At 56.8% G+C, this 15,932-nt stretch overlaps 3 protein-coding genes across 3 annotated transcripts; 2 read left to right on the forward strand and 1 right to left on the reverse strand.

Annotated features, from left to right (window-relative positions):
- Nucleotides 1–335: 335 nt before the first annotated feature.
- On the reverse strand, nucleotides 336–2,195 carry BESB_045940 (uncharacterized protein; the record flags this gene model as incomplete). Its single annotated transcript, XM_029363045.1, has 1 exon — nucleotides 336–2,195. One exon carries the CDS (start codon nucleotides 2,193–2,195, stop codon nucleotides 336–338), a length of 1,860 nt encoding a protein of 619 aa, XP_029220411.1.
- Nucleotides 2,196–5,677: 3,482 nt separating this feature from the next.
- BESB_045950 (uncharacterized protein) lies at nucleotides 5,678–9,266 on the forward strand (the record flags this gene model as incomplete). The annotated part of the gene is made up of 6 exons (XM_029363046.1): nucleotides 5,678–5,909; nucleotides 6,313–6,365; nucleotides 6,858–6,917; nucleotides 7,528–7,635; nucleotides 8,228–8,452; nucleotides 9,099–9,266. 6 exons carry the CDS (start codon nucleotides 5,678–5,680, stop codon nucleotides 9,264–9,266), a joined length of 846 nt encoding a protein of 281 aa, XP_029220412.1.
- Nucleotides 9,267–12,877: 3,611 nt separating this feature from the next.
- On the forward strand, nucleotides 12,878–15,406 carry BESB_045960 (zinc finger (CCCH type) motif-containing protein; the record flags this gene model as incomplete). Its single annotated transcript, XM_029363047.1, has 4 exons — nucleotides 12,878–13,428; nucleotides 13,601–13,903; nucleotides 14,110–14,351; nucleotides 14,739–15,406. 4 exons carry the CDS (start codon nucleotides 12,878–12,880, stop codon nucleotides 15,404–15,406), a joined length of 1,764 nt encoding a protein of 587 aa, XP_029220413.1.
- Between the last annotated feature and the right edge of the window lie 526 nt (nucleotides 15,407–15,932).

Genomic DNA, 15,932 nt, shown 5'->3' on the forward strand with positions numbered 1-15,932 from the left:
CCGAGGACGCGCCGGCAATGCTCCAAGCGCATGCACAGTGCCTCAGACGTCAGGCAACACAAGACCCGGCAGCGACCGGGTCGTGGCACCCTCATCTCTCTCTTCCTAAATTCGAAGAGACACACGTAGCCCCAAACCGGTCGAGTGCATGCATCCAAAAGACGCTTTGGGAGCTTCTTCAGGGCGCGAAGGCTATCAAATCCTCGCGCAAGTCACCGGGATGTGTCCCCTCCTATGCTTAGGGTCTCGGGGAAGTACACGGGCCTCCGGTAATCGCACCGTCCTACATGGCGGCCCAGCAGCGGGAAAAAGTGGTTCCAGGTTCTCTCCTTTGCTTAGTCCGTCTGCGCAACAGGCTGTGCGGACAGCTCCACTACGGCTGCGCTCTGGCGAGCCAGTAGGTGCCCGACGTCCTGCTTGCAAATGGGGCACAGCTCGCTTCTCGAAAGCCACACATCGATGCACGCCTGGTGGTACGCATGCAAGCACGGCAGGAATCTCACCATGGCGCCCTCTTCATAGGCTTCCATGCATATTGCGCAGAACTCCGTGTATTCATTACGTGCCCGCCCTGGCGTCTCGGCGCACCCGCCCTCACGGCAAGAGGCTGGAGTGGCGACTTCGTCTGTGCTTCCAGTGCTGGCAGTCCTATCTTCAGCCTCCGCCGCATGAGTTGCGCCCATAGTCCAGGGTGCACATGGCAAGCGCGAAAGATCTCTTTCTGAAAGCCCCGCGTTGGGGGCTCCGTCGGGCTGCGCGCCTTCAGGCGTGGCTTGGCTGCGGTACCATGCGCGGTGAAATTGAGGCCTACCTCGCAACCAGCCAGCCCCGCTATAGTACGGCCACCAGCCTTGGGGGGCAGGCGCTGTTCCATCAGGGAGAGCGCGTGCGGGAGCGGAGTGCCTTCGAACACTGGTTTCAGGTCGCGCGTGCGACAGAAAAGGCGTCCGTGCCCTCTGGGTGCAATAGCGGTGAAGCACGCGAGTGGCGTGTCGTCCCAAGTAGTCTCTCTCTTGAAGAAGCTGCTCCTCCAGTTCTCGAACACTGTCGAGGGCCACACGGTTATCACCAAGACGACGATCTGCATCACGAAGCTGACTCAGCAGAAGAGACTCCCGCAGCGCAGCAAGTCGCTCGCGAGCGCTGAATGGCATGAATAGGGCAGGTTGAGCGCGCAGCATTTCCGGAATCCGGGTGGGCGTACCTTGTGTTTGAGCGGCACTGCCGCCACTAGTTGTAGCGTTCGACTGGCCAGAAACGTTGACCTGAGGACGAGGCTGGGGCGGACAGAATACAGGGCCAGCGTGTACAGGATGGGCTGCTGAGCAGACTCCGCTTCCGCCAGAATGGACAGATTGACCTCGTATGTCATCGCGCGCCTGCTCGGTCTGCGGTGCAGCCGACGCTGGCCTCTCGTGGGGCCCTACTCCACCTGTGGCCTGCACTGGTCGACTCCCGGGTAGCCCATTCCGGGTAGCTCCTTCTTCGTTGCCTGCCGGGTACAGGAAACCTGAACCAGTTGTGCTTCTTGCCGGAGAGCCTTCAACCGGCACCGATGGCTGATTGCCAAGTCTTACAGCTCTCGGCGTCTCCTGCTCCGCGGGGCGAGAGTACGGATGTATCAGAAATCCAAGTGGCGGAGAGCTGTTAACCACTGGTTGACTAGGGAGGCCTGGCTGGGTTTGAACAACTTGAGGCGTTGATGCGCTTCTCGCCTGCTCTGAAGGACGCTGGCTGGTCCCCGCTGGAACTGGTAACCAAGTGCTTAAACCACTGCCAGTGTATATGTGCCTCCGTCGCGAACTGGGTTCCCCAGCAGCGACCTCTGCATTCGGATGTGTCTGGTCCTCAGGGCTCCGAAGTCGCCGACGCGACGCTGATTCTGCATGCGGCACCGGCAGCGGCTCCACAAAGTCTATGACGTACCAGTCAGTGACTATCCAGGATCGCCAAGGCACCGCCCGGGACGTTATGCGTGCGTGGGGTCCCTGCTGCCCAGCTAAGCTCGAACGATGAGCGCCAGCTTGCGCAGCAGCACTGGAACTGTAACTTGCGCCCACAGGAGTAGGGACTTCGTTGAGAGGTGGTGGTCTGCCCGCGGCAGCGGGCTGCGCTTCCGTATGCTGTGAAGCACCCTGAGGCATGGCCGGCCCATCTCCAGATTGCCCCAGGTAAAACATATCGTTCACCATCATATATTCAACAAGGCTTCGACGGCAGATTCCAAATGTGTGAATCCTGCCAGCTTGTTTTTATCCGGGGATCACTGCGGATTTCCTCAGTAAAACGCAGGTGGAAATATGCGCACAAAACTGCAGGATGTCTTATTTAGCGCAAAGGAGGCGTGGCGACATTGCACGTCACACCGGCACAGACTACTGGATCTCAGCACCAATGTGGTTTTATGTCGGATGCTTAAAAGTCAAGTGCCTTCTGGCCCTCACTTGCGAAGACACACCGCATCGCTCGCCTCGACAGGCTATGACATGTCGTGGCTGCACCACTGCAGCAGGTTCAAAATTAGCGGCGGATCGGAGTTATGCCTCCCATTCATGGACAGGGTTAATCGCACATGATGAGTACGGAAGATGATGGTTTCAGACTACAGCCTGAAACAACTCGCGGGTCTCGGGAGGGAGGTCGCTACGAGAGTTCTCATGCAAGATAGATTTTTAGGCGCACATACTCGTTTTTCTGCGTCGACGTATGTCACCAGCAAAGAACGCACTCAATCAAACTGAAGGCAAGCGCCAGCTGTGAAACGAGCGCAGTTAGCTCTGGGTAGAGTTTGTACTGACAGTCTATCCCTGAGGGCAACACCAGCTGACTAGTCTGTAAACGCGTGTTCAGGTGGCAACCGCGCCGTACTGGCTCGACCCTCCTCCTCATCTAGGGGAACTCTAGTTTCCGGCGTCGAGTGACCGTGGCATATGGCTCGGCGGCGTCTCCGGGTTACCCTGTCGGGGTTGTCCATGCAGCCACGAGCATTAGCTAGCTGATGTTGACCGTGGCGACGTGGGAATTTTATGGTCGTGACGTGGTGGGTTGAGAGTGACGGGAGTGAAAGCCAGAATACATCTGGTCAGCTGCCAGACTAGGGCTTCGTCCCACTGCCTGGCCCTGCAACAACGCTAACGCTATCAGGGTGTCAGCGAAACTCACGGCGACGCAACTCATCACCCTTCTGGGGGGCCGAGGCATACCTGGAAACGGTGGTGGTAACGATTACACGCTCAAAAAGCACGTCGTTAACTCCGCAGCAAGTCTCGTGACTGCGGGACAGCTCTTTGCTTTTGGGCACTCTTCAACAACGTCTCTAGATGGCTGGACGGCGTGGGATGAAGGGGGGCTCCCGTTATTGAGGAGCGCCAGGCTAGCTGCCTGTCTATTTTCTTGAAAGCACCATCCAGTCCAAACTCACACACGCACAGACTGCGCTGCTCGCTTGCTCCTCTAGCCCATCAGCCTTAAAATATGTCTGAGCCTGACGGCTGGATACAAATAAGGTTCTGCTGAGTCAACGCCGAGCTGTGCAATACCGAGGGACAACGGACTTACGGACGATTGCGCACCTCTTCTCTCTGACCTACAGATATGACCTACACGCATATCTTGCGGCACGGCAGTCTCTACCTACCAGCCAAACACATAAAACAGCTTCGAGTCCTTCTTGCCGAATACAGTGACTTGCCTTTACTAGACAGAGTTAAAGCGTCCTTTTAAGCTGTTCCCCTGTACGGAAAGAGTAGGGTGCGTGACTCCTTGACCGCTTCTCGGACATAGTGTCACGCATCGAGCTGTCGTGGCGCGTTAAAGCAGAACCTTTTTGTCCCTTACTGCCACGAGCAACATACTTTTCGCATTTCAGGAGGTAGCGGTGCACCACAGCTGTCATGCGTCGCGCGGGTCCTTGCTGGCAGGGTGCGAAATAGGTTCGCGACGGCAGGGCAATGTTGGCTAATAGCTTCTGTGTACGCCCATGGCACCAAAACCACTTTTTGCCATGCCACACCGCGTATTTTCGCCCACTTCTGTTGGCGGCGGCCACGCTCAGCTAGCAGATTTTACGACCTTGAACTTTGTGGCGCGGGGAAGCGTTGGTGTGCCCCATGCGGCATGAGCCCTCCCGTTCAAGGCTTTGAATGAAGCGATTCTGCTGCATCTGTGGCAACGAGGGACGGTGCATGAATATGAGCCCAGGGGATTCATCCGCATAATGCCTCGAAGCACTCCGGTGTGAAGCGCCATGCTGGTAAACGTGGAAGAGTGCACGCACACACGCAGCGTGGTTAAGTCTAGAACAGCAATGTGACTCTACACGACGCAGCCCAAGAGAGCGGCGCATTCTGTATTTAGAGGACCTGACCGTTTTGCTTTTATTGGGGGCCGTGAAGCTTTTCACCGCGCCTTACCCCGAAACGCGGAACAATCGCTCCTCCGAAGGCTGCAAGCGCGGGCTTATTCGTCGCCTCGTGTACGCCTCCAGCATGGCTGAGGCGACGCCAGTTGAAGCCCCTAGCAGAGACTTTTTCTACTCCACAGACTGGAGAAGGCACTGTGGTCCGCGAGCCAGTAAGCGCCCGCCTTGCCCTATTCAACAGCGCCACCACAACAGTGGGGAGACTTCTCGGGAAAGCCTCATGAGAAACGGTGCGCAGCAAAATTTCAGGTCCCGAGGGATCGCTTGTCGGTGCCTTTCTCCGGTGAGCCTTGCGCAGCCATTGCCGCCTTCCGTAGCAGGCTGCCTGCGTGACGGTTCCCTCTCGCAAGTACCTTCTCTTTCGACGAATAAAGCCGGTCGGCACCCAGGCCTAGTCGTGTGTTGATCGTAGCAGAATACGCTAGAGCGACAGGCGCATTCTTGATCTTCGTGGGCGAGTGCTAGAAAGGGGTCTTTCGAGCGGTGGAGAGGACGATCGTGAAGTTTCGGCTGGGGAGGAGGAGGAGAATGATTGCTTTCCGAGGGTTAGGTTGCTGCCTTCGACACTGCAGACCTTGAGCGCCGCGAAAAGGCCGAGCGATGTTGGGCTTCAGTCCAATGCGCCGCTGGACAATGCGTATTTCGCACTGAAACCAGGGAGCTGCGGAAAACTGACCCAGACTAACTTTCCTCACCTCTTAGAAGCCGTTAACATGAAGAGAAAACAACGCCACGCGGTACCTGGCAGTAGAATTTCGCACGCATGCTGCATGGTTCTTTCCCTGCATGTGTCTCTCCAGCTGTCGCGCGCTAGCGTTGTCAAACCCTCTACTAGTAAAACTTGTGATATTGGTATGCGCGGGGCCAACTCTGGACTCTTTTAGTTTTCCGGAGCCCGAGAGACTTCCCTAGGTCAAAAAGGACAGACGACAGAGCTAGGGGTCGCTCCTTTGCTCAATTTCCCGGTACTGACAAGGCACGCTCTGCGAAAGCGGAGCTGTGTCTTCTTTGCCAGCCAATGTGCGGCCGGCGTCCAACAAGACACCCCTCAGAAAATCACGGAAGCTTCTTCCCGAGGTCTTCTTTCCAGTCGTCGTTTTCTAGTTTCGCTTTTTTTCGTGTGCTCAGCGGCCACGCCAGCCCCGGCTAGCGGCCGGTTTGGTCGCAAGCGACGACGTGCGCTGGGCGTCCCGCCGCGCCGCTTCCGCTTCTTGTGGAGTTTCCCGTTCCGTCATTTTTTCCAGAGTCTGGCCAGGCATGCTGCCTCCTCCTCCAGTCCCAGAGGCGCACAACGTGGCGTCTCTGTCCTCCTCGCCAGGCGGATTCGGTTCGTATTCTGCAGGCGACGGCGCGCACGCCGCGCACCAGCCGAGGCCGAACGCGGCTTCGCCGCCCGCTTCGACCTTCTTTCGAGACCAAGAGAATGACTGGAGGCGCCACTCCGCTTCGCTGTCTTTCTGTCTTAAGAGAATGCAGGAGGCCAGCGCAGGTAAGCCTCACTCGCGGGCACTACTACCTCAGATCAGTGCCGCGGCGGCCCCTGCGAGGAAAGCGTGTGTGCGCCGTTTTCTTCGGACCCTGTTTGCGGTTGGGCCCCCTCATGCACTTCAGGATAAAGCAGACCATGGAGCCTCCGGCTCTGCGTGCATTCGTCTCTGCCGGCCTCACGACGCCGTCCAACATTTTGTGCTGTTTAGGGATCACACAGTGCCAGCTACCTCGTGCTGAACAGACCCCCTACTGTAGGACTCGGCGAGAGCCACGCAAAGACACGCTAAGAGTCCACGCTTTACGCTGCAGACCGCTTTTGGGTTGGATGCCCGCGGAAAGGCTCGTCTCATTTTGCGTGTTGGAATCTGTGGGTGCTTCGCTCACCGCTGTCGTATCTACAGCTGCCGAGGACGTGGAGGCGGGAACAGAAGCCTGCGAAGGCGCAGACATCAGCGTGAGCCGCAAACTCCAAAGATTTTCCCTAAAGTCTGCTGTAGAATATCTTGGAAGAGCCGGCGATGTTCAGCGCCCGGCGGCTGGCCGCCCCGGGAAGTCTTCATCGCTCACTGTAGACACACCTCTGCTCGTTGTCGTCCCCTGCCTCTGTTCTTCGCGGCCGCGCGCGCTTTTTCTTCAGCGTCTCTGCTGGAGAGAGTGGGGTCTGCTGAGAGGGGTGTGGTGATTTCTCGCGTGTCAGGTGCTCCATTCTTGTTTGCCACGTTCGCGCTTTGAGTGTGCGGGCGAGCCCAAAAGAGCGGATCTTCTCCTGCGCAAGGTCGCCGCGTGCCTTCGGTGCCGCGTGCGTCGCTCGTCGTTCTCTTTAGTCATAAGCCTGCGTATCTGTGTCGCTAGCAGATGCACCCACCGAGTCTACGTCGGCGCTGCGGCGCCGCTGATTTGTCATCGTACATGTGCCGTTCGGTCTCTGCGGTCGGCGTGTCCGCAGCTGCGACAAATGGAAGCAGAGGCCAGAACCGCGCCCAACTCGCAAGCGCTTCTTCAGCTGGTGCGTCACGGGCGCCTCGCGTCGGTGTGTGCTAGACTTTCGAGGCCCCAAGTGGCGAGTCGCGAGAGCTCACCTCCCCACCTCACCCCCCGCGCTTCACACAGAGTGGCTGTTGCCGTCTGCCGCTGTCTCGGGGCGCGGGCGTCTCAGCTGTCGCCACAAGTGATCTGAACGGGAGATGTCAATGCTTCCACTTCATTCATGTAATCTCACAACAATCGTGGCTCCCACGCCTACAACACGCTGCAGCTGCACAAACACGCTACGGCGAATGGACCGGTATACCAGTCGTGGCCTTCTTGAGCCGCGCAAGAGTTGATTGCAGCCGCACGAAGGCGTGCTAACTTTCGCCGCGCGCATCCTCAGGCGTCGCTCGAGGTGTGCGCAGGCGCACAGAGACATTCCGGGTGTCTTCTAACTTCCGGCGGTTAACTGAGAGGCCGTGGGTTCAAATTCAGCCTGATTAGATTCTAGTCGTCAACCAGCATATGATCTGCGTTCGCATGCACAGGTACGTGTGTGTATGCATCTAGGCGGGCTGAACCTGCGCGCATGCGCCTGCTGGACGCGCCCCAGTGTCTCTTTTCTCCCTTGTGTGCTGCGCTGGAAGGTGCGAAAGTACCGCGCAGAGTTCGAGGAGGCTCGCTGCGCCTTCACGCGTCTCGTTCAACAGTGGCAGCGGCAGCAGCTGCTCCAGGGCGCCGGCCTCCACACTCGCGTAAGTCCCCTCCACGGCGGGTCCCCAGTCGCGCTTTGAGAGTTCGCCAGTTCTCCACAGGCCGCTCACTCTCCTCACGTAACTGCGCCGCGGCGCTGCTGTACTCGGCCAGCTGCTGTCTGGGCCTCTAGATGAATACGCCACTAAAGCCCGCCCGCTGAGGCGCTGTTCGCCGCGCCACGCGTAGACGCCCGCAGAGCTGCGAGCGGAAGTCGTCCTGAGGCACGTGCTCGTCGCTTAGTGCGTTATTCCACGCTCTTTTATCGCCCCCCCGGCGCCGCCTTGCTCGCAGGCCCCCGCATATATGTATGTATGTTGTTTGCACGTGTTTGCACGAATTAGTGTCGGGCGGCGCTGTCTGCTTGGGTGCCTATGAAGGGCTGCGGGCGCTTCCCGGTGATACGTCTCCGTTGTACGTGCGCTTCTCAAGGGGACTTCTGTTTTCTGTGAGCCGGCCCCAACCTTGCTGAGTGCGCGCCTCTAGGGACTGGCTGCAGAAGGCGTCGGTTGACGCCATTAGAAGGCTGTTTGGCGGTCGCGTTTGAGACGCCCCTGACGCCTCCGCAATGTGCCGCGCGCGTATTTTTTCCAGAAGGCGTGCTCGGTGGACTTTGCGCCGTCTTCGTCTGCGCCAGCCGCCGCCCACAGAGAAGGCTTTGCTTTTGCTGAGGACGAGGAGGCACTGGTGATTCACCACGCAGGCGGAAAGCTTCTGAGCGACAGCAATCGCTTGGCCGTCGAGTCCGAGCACGTGGGACTCGCCGTCATGGGGCAGCTCCGATCGCAAAGAGAGTCCATTCTCACGTCGCGATCTCTGGTGAGACCTGACTCGCGGCGGCAAACAAATCTCCGCGCCACCCGCAAAGCGGCGCGAGTCGTCGCTCGGGCGCAGTGCCCACCGCCATCAAATCTCAGTGAAATAGACGCGAAACACGCTATTTCCGCTGCGAGTTTTGCGAGGGTCTGTGGTGCCCGAATCGCCGCACACGGAGAGCGGCCGCGCACACGGTCCCGTGGTCTCCACGTTTCAGACTTTCTGTCAGGGAGAAGGAGGGGATAGGTGGAGGCACTCTGGAGAGCCGGGGGAGGAAGAGGGAGCCCAGGCGTGCTGAATGGCGATGTAGCGTACTAGCGCTTCGCGGCATGACTGTGCGGGAAGACAGCCCACAGCCCCGTGAGGAGAGAGCGGAGAGCGAGCACGCACAAGAGAGAAGACAGCAGCTGTTTTTCGCAGGGCGCAATACACACGTCCCCCGAACGCGATGCACATTCATTCAACAACGCTCAGGTCCTGTGGGGCTGGGCGAGTCGTCGACGGTATCGCCGCTGGGTGCAGCAGATGCAGGGGTTAACTTTACGGGCAGCTAAAAATATTAATTCTAACAGCTTTTTATTCATATATGCCTTTGCCGAAGAATGCGGCCCCACACGCACGTGTGTGCCTTGCTTCACGATCTCTGCAGGCCCAGAAGACTTACGGCGAGCTTCAGCACTCCCGCTCGCTGTTGACTGCGATGCTGAGGAGATCCCTATTCAGTAAGACGGTGCTGGCCGCCATCATCGTTTTTCTTTCGCTGGCGATCATCTGCGTGTTGATAGACCGGCTCCTCCGGCTTCTTCGCGCTGCGTGAACGAAGAAGGTCAAGCTGAGCCTCGACATCTTGTCTGCGTCGCACCTTGCACGCCACGAAGCGGAAACACTCAACTCGTGTTGTGCGGGGGAGGGCGAGGGGGGGGGGGCGGTCTGATCTGTAGGAATGAAAGCGGAGGGAATGAAAGGTCGCTCTGCCGCCTTGTGAGGCACACCACAGCAGTGCACAATGTGCGCAGCTCGCGCGTTGCCCAGCATGGAATTCGTCGAGTCCCTCGAAACAGCTTGGTCTCTCCGAAACGCGTCTGTGGCCTGTCCGCTGCAACAGGCACCGGGTGCAGATTTTCGCCGTGCCGCAGACGCTTGGTTGAGAACTGATGCGCGGACAGCGCCCGGCAGGCTGCTGCCTCAGCCCCCCACTAGAGTTCAGCAGCTACTATCGACTCACACGCGAGATGTGGTGGCGCTGTCCACTCCAGGATCGCTCTTTCCGCACAAAAAGCAAGGTAAAGTGGACTGTGCCAGCGCCCACACTTCCCCAACACAGTTCGAATACACGAAGACAGTGTGTCGTGCCTAGATCCTGAAGATGACTCCGGTTATGATATACAGGACATCAGAATATACGCATGCAGAAGTTTTACATCCGTTACGTTAGTCCGTCGACGGGAAAGACACAAACGTGGCACCTCTCACAGGGTAGAAATCTATATGATGCCGGTTACTGCATGGCACGACGCTGCTCGGAAGGTGTAGCAACTCGGTCCCACACATCCTGGTCGCCTTGACGTGCTTCCCCCTGACCGGGTCTGCAGGGAGCGTGGTCTCGCAGTATATTCGCCAACTAACCATGCGAGGGTGCACATCATTCAACGTCCTCTGCTACGGTGCCAGCCCCAATGATTCGACAGGGATGTACCTGCTCTTCAATCTTGCCTAGCCGCACACCGTTAGTAATGGACTCGCACGTCGCCTTCCACCTCTGCCGTCACATGCTTTCGATCGCAACTGTCCCTCCGGTCTCCCTCGGAAGCTACTCGAGTTTCAGATCCAAAACTCTTGCCGACTGCATGGCTCTATGGACGCATGTTCAAGAACTAGCTGCACGCAATCCACCCAGGCGAACAGCTGACCTGGGATCCACAAACCATGTATACACAAAACGGCCCCCCCTAAAACGCGAAACTCACGCGACCGGGAAGTGTCGGGTCAGAGGGACTGGGTGTCAGAAGTGCGGTTCTGCGTAGGATAAGTGTCTTTGCCTCCTGTTGCCACCTTGCAGTTGAATTTTAAGCGACATAGCTCCGTAGGTAAAACCGTTACAATCAACCCCCCACACCAACCTCCCACTTCCAATCGCTGTGACACCCGTGTGTTTCCATTCTTGTCCAGTGGTCAGGTCCCACCAGCCGAGTGATAAAGGGGTTCTTATCGTGAAGTATATCCATTAGCGGTCGACGCTTCCGCTGTTTTCACACATGAGCTCTTTCGCTTCCCTTCCAGAGAAACCTTTCTATGCATTAAAGTGAAAAACGGACTAACTGTGGGTATAAGCCTTTCGGGAGGGCGCGTTGCCTTCGGCACCGTCGGCGTCGTCTCTGAAAAGACCCGCCGGATGCTTGCCGAGGCGGTTACGTGACTTAACAAGCGTTGGCGACTTCTCACAGGTACCGCCTACCGCGCTCCTGCCGGAAGGATCACTCTTCCTTCCGCATAGCAGGGCGTCATCGCAGATGCCGTAGACTCCCTACCGCACGCGCCCCGAGATCCGCGCATGTATACAGTCCGAACGATCCGTCGCGTCTCTTTTCGATCCCAGCGGTGAGCGCGTGGAGCCGATCACTACTGATGTACACGGCAAATTTGTATCTGCCCCGCAGAAACGATATCGCAACGATTCGGGGGTTTAGTGGTTCCCACATTTTTTAGTAGTTCCGTCATCTTCGAGCGTAGTCTTGGTTATTTTGATCATTTTCTTCGATAGGCGCCTCTTTTTTGAGAGTTGTGTGGCGTCTCTCTTCGGTGTCTGGCGGCAGGAACTTGCCAGCCCTCTCGCTCGCGAACCCGATGCGTATGTAAATACCGACGTACGTCATCTGTGAGTGCGCAGTAAGATAGTCTCGAATACGCTAGCCGCGTGGCGCTGCCTTCACTCTCCAGATTGACGCGAGCGGAAGTTCCATGCTCCGGTGGGAAAGGTTAGAGTTCCGTCTCGAGAGGTCCAGGGTACGCAGTGTTCGAAGGGCAAGGCTTGCAGGTCCCGTCGACATATTCCTGTATGCGGCCAAACCTCTACGGACGTGCGTGCAGTCGGTTTTGAGACGCGAATTGGAGTGTGTGCGAGAGACCAGAACTGGTTATGTCCGAATAGATCTTTCATTTCAGGGGGACAGACGCACTCGTCTCATCTTCCATCCCGTCTGCGGCGAGGCGTGTGGGTTTTTTTCGTCAGCCAGCGATCGGTACAGGACGAGTTTTTTGAGGTCCTAGGAGCGAGACCAGAGGCGACAGAGTTTAGTGTTGAGTCGTCGGTCAAGTTATTAAAGTGCGTCGGGCATACTACGGTTTTATTACGAGTTTTTCATTCGTGTTTACGCATCGGCGCGGGGGGGATCCGTACAATTTGGGGGCTAAACGTTTTTTCACATCAGCGATTTGCGTTGCACAAATGCAAACTGTTTGGAAATCATCGGGCGCGCAATTTATTCACTTCAGTATCTTCCAGCATCTCCGTTTCAAGAAGATAGTTGTTTTCCGACTGGTGTGCGCAGCCTCCGAGCCCGAGAAAGAGTGAAGGCGGGCCGCCGGGGCACATAACTTTTTTCGTGTGTCGACGAACGTTTGTTCGAGTATTTCCGGCCATTTCACATAGAGGAACCAACCGAGAGACCCTTGTGTATAAGTAGGATTGTTGCTTAGTGAAAAGTGCGCACCAGAGTGAAGGTAAACAAGCCCAGTTTGGTGCCACACCTGATCAGTCGCTGGGTGCGGTTTTGCATTTTTACGTTGTTTCAGTTCCCGTCCTCTAATTCCATTTCGAGTTTTACCAAATCTTGGATATCCGGTTATTTGCCCGAGGCGGCTAGCCCGTGTAGAAATCCTCCGCTAATTATTGGAAGCAGAGTAGAATCTGTCACCGAGTATTCAGTTCGCCCCGTTTTTATATATATTTTTTTCATCTGAGGTGGTAGCGCTAGTGTGTGTAGTATGGCGAAGACTCAAGGTCAAGGGCGCGTACTAGAGGTGTTACTTGGGTCATCCGAGTCTCCTGTCGCAGCAGCGCAGTCTCTGTTAGATTCTGCTGTGGCAGCTGGCACGGCATTCGATATCGTGTCTGCTAGCGGCAATCAGCGTGTGAACGAGTCATTTGGTCATGCGGGGGGGCCTGTTTCTAGTACAGAAGACGATGACGGGTTGTCGTTTCTCATGTCTATCCTTGGCTTGGAGGAAACAAGTGCATGTGGGGTAGGAAACATGAATGGTACATCTGACTCAGCCGGGAAAGAAAGGGAAGAAAGCACCATTCCAGGTGAATCTGTACTGGTGGGATTGGAGCCTCGACGTGCAGGGGACGTCGGTGCGAACACTACAGAATCCTCAGACATCGGGAGGACGAGTGTGGGCCAGGTGATGGTTGATGCGTTGCCAGGAATGACAGCGGACCTCTGTATCAACCATGAGTCAGGCGGGGGTGCCGGTAAGAACCCATTATCTGCCAGGGTCGCGTGTGAAACGGGGAAGGTTATACTCAAAGGAGGCGAAGCCACAGTGGAGGCAGATGGCGGAGAAAAGCGGTCAAGAGCACAAATAAACGCGCTAAAGGCAAGTGGCGGTGGACCGTTTTCCGCGGGGAGGCGGGGAATGGGGGAATGTACCCGCCATAGCCATAGTAGTGGATCCCTAGAAGATACAGGGCGCTCTGTGGGTGAACGACGAAGACGCAGCGTAGCCCACGGTTCGCAGGGACAGCAGCCGTCACAGAAGCGGGGAACCATCGCGATTTCGGATGAACGGCGCGGGGATCAGGCCGGTTTGTCCTTTGGATCAAATCACGGCAGCAGTGCAAGCGGGACAGCAGGCTTTCTTCCCAGTCTTTTGCTGAACGATAGCGCACTTGCTCTACAAACAGCGTTGGTTGCCCTGCTTCAGCTTCAGAAGCAAGACCAGGATGGAGTGCAGAAGGAACCAGTTATTCCTAGAAGGTAAGGGTACGGTGAACAGCCAAGCAAGCATGCAAAAAAGCGATGACAGTGCTGTGTCTACTCCACGGAACAACACACTACAAGCCTCAAGTCAAAACTGTCCAGTGAAAAGCCATCTCGGGCCTGCCACCCGTTCACTGTTCAGTGGTACGTGTGCGTAATCCCATTGCAGGAACTTAATGTGCACGGCGTTTCTGAAGACTGGAGCATGCAACAATCCAGAAAGATGTAATTATGCTCACAACATGGTGGAGTTACAGAAGAAACTAGAACTGCGGAAGACGTCGCTTTGTAAGTACTGGCTGAAGGGCAAATGCGAGAACGAAGATTGTAATTTCGCCCACGGGGAGCATGAACTCCAGTCGACTGAAGGCGTCTACAAGACGACGATATGCAAGTATTGGAAGCAGGGAGCTTGCTACAGCGGCAATAGCTGCCGACACGCCCATGGTGAAGCCGACCTCAGGCCCGAAAAGTAAGTCTGAGATAGTCGTACACACGAAGGGACTTCCATAATCGCATCCTGTTCCATGTGGCAAGAGGACGCGGAACGTTGATTGTGCGCTGTTTCCACGGCTTGGGTATGTTGAGTCAGCGCAGTGTTGACAGCGTGCCAGTGATGGGCGCTTCTACACACGAAAGTTCTTTCAGTCTGTCTCTGTGGTGTGTGATTATCTACAGGTTACCTCCTCACCTAGAGCGCAAAAGAAACCAGAAAGTAAAGCAGCAGTGGAAGAGTGGAGGTGGTGGCGTGGCATTCCCGTCATCTGAAGCGCAGCCCGGTGGTGGCCCCAGAACGAAACAGCAACCCCTTTACCCATCCGTACCGACGAGGTTCCCTTGTTCACAAGGTGCATCATTCGATGGCATCAAAGCGAGTGAAGCTTTCGAGCGGCCTGGCTCAGTCGTCCTCGGCATCGGAGGTAACAACGTAGATACAACGGTTGTCCCCGAAACCTGCGGTTCTTTCGTGCAAGGGAGTTGTCAGCACTCCTCGGAGGATTCCCTTAGGAGGAGCTACGTGCCACACAGCGAGCAGATATGCAGCCTGGGTGCCGGTAGGACAGCTCGACATAATAGCCTCAGAGAGAGATTCGATTACTTCCCCGCTGGCCTAGGAGGTTGGCTCAGCAGCGGTTGGTGTGGAGCCAGAGCCGGTCAAAATGAGTCGCTTTGTGGAAGAGGTGCTTGGTCTCGCATAACACCGGGAGGAAGGGCCTCTGATGAGATCAGCGACATGTCGACGGCTTCGGCGACCAGCTCTCGTTGGGGCGGAGCTGACTCCCGGTCTTCCCTACCCTCGTTTCAAGATTTCACGCGAGAGAACAGCGGTGGCAGCGATAGTCTTCTTCGATCTGGCAATCTGAACGCTACTCGGGGCAGCAGCCTAGCCGAAGAAGAGACTCGGGTTGGTATGGCGTGGCGCTCAGGAGGGTCTGGATGCGGTTCAGTTGCATCTGACGCGTCCACCATTAGCGTTCCTCTGTTCCCCGCTGTCCAGTCCATCGGCGGGCCCGGCGGCTTGGTATTTGTCCCTCCACCAGGCCTGGCGATGCAGAAAGATTTTGGTGGCGTGGCAGTAGGGAGAAGCGCGTCCTTGACAGCGGCATTTCCGCAGAAAGATGATGCTGAGTTGGATGAACGCAGTGGGAATCTCATCTCGAGTCGTTGCCCGTACGTCAGTGAATCGGTGCTGAGAACACTGTCGGAATCCGTCGCTGGGCTGACTGTAGATGAAACGGCGGCGGGGAGGGCTAGAGCGGCGAGCGGAGACCCTCTCCCGCATCAGGTGGGGAGGGGTTGTGGGCACATGGAAGCACCAGAAGCGGTGGGGGAAGAAAAACACGGACTCATTACCGCAACTACTCTTTCAAGCCTGAGTGTGGGCTTCTTTGCAGGCATGGAAGATGAGAGTTCAGCACCTAGTAAGAGGGATAGTGAGACTGCAAGTCCTGCCCTGTCCAGTGCGTCGCGGTAGGGAGGGCCCAGCAATTGGTTCAGCAAGGTACATATGACTGAAATACGCGTGTAGGATGCAGGAACCAGCAGGTGAAGAGACGTCGTTGTTCAGGTGTAGAAGAGGACACTGAAGTTTCTTGGCTGTTCTTCGGTTACCCAAACGGTGCGTTAGAAAGGGTTTTGTGGTTGTGATGGTGTGTCGAGGATCTCTGACTGTAAGCGTGAGGCACCGGGCAGCGCGTGAAAGTAGCGGCGACCGGCTTGGGCGTGGAGCACGGGTTCCGAGGGGTATTACCAGGTTGCGACAGCATGAGGAAGAGCAGCAGTCTGTCGTTTCCCTATAAGGAAATGCTCTGAGGTTCACGAAGGCATCTCAAAAAAGTGTGTGCGGGTGTGCTTTCACGCCTCTGCCGTAGCCCTCTCGCGGTAATACGTAACTATAGGCGGGGCCAAACCGACGGGTGGTAGGCCATGAGCGGGGGGGTTGTGCGTGAAGGTTTCGTTCTGGCTGTGTGTGTAGGCACACGAAGGAAGTCTGCGAGCTA

The sequence above is a fragment of the Besnoitia besnoiti genome, chromosome III, assembly GCF_002563875.1.
Source record: "Besnoitia besnoiti strain Bb-Ger1 chromosome III, whole genome shotgun sequence".
Taxonomy (NCBI): Eukaryota; Apicomplexa; class Conoidasida; order Eucoccidiorida; family Sarcocystidae; genus Besnoitia; species Besnoitia besnoiti.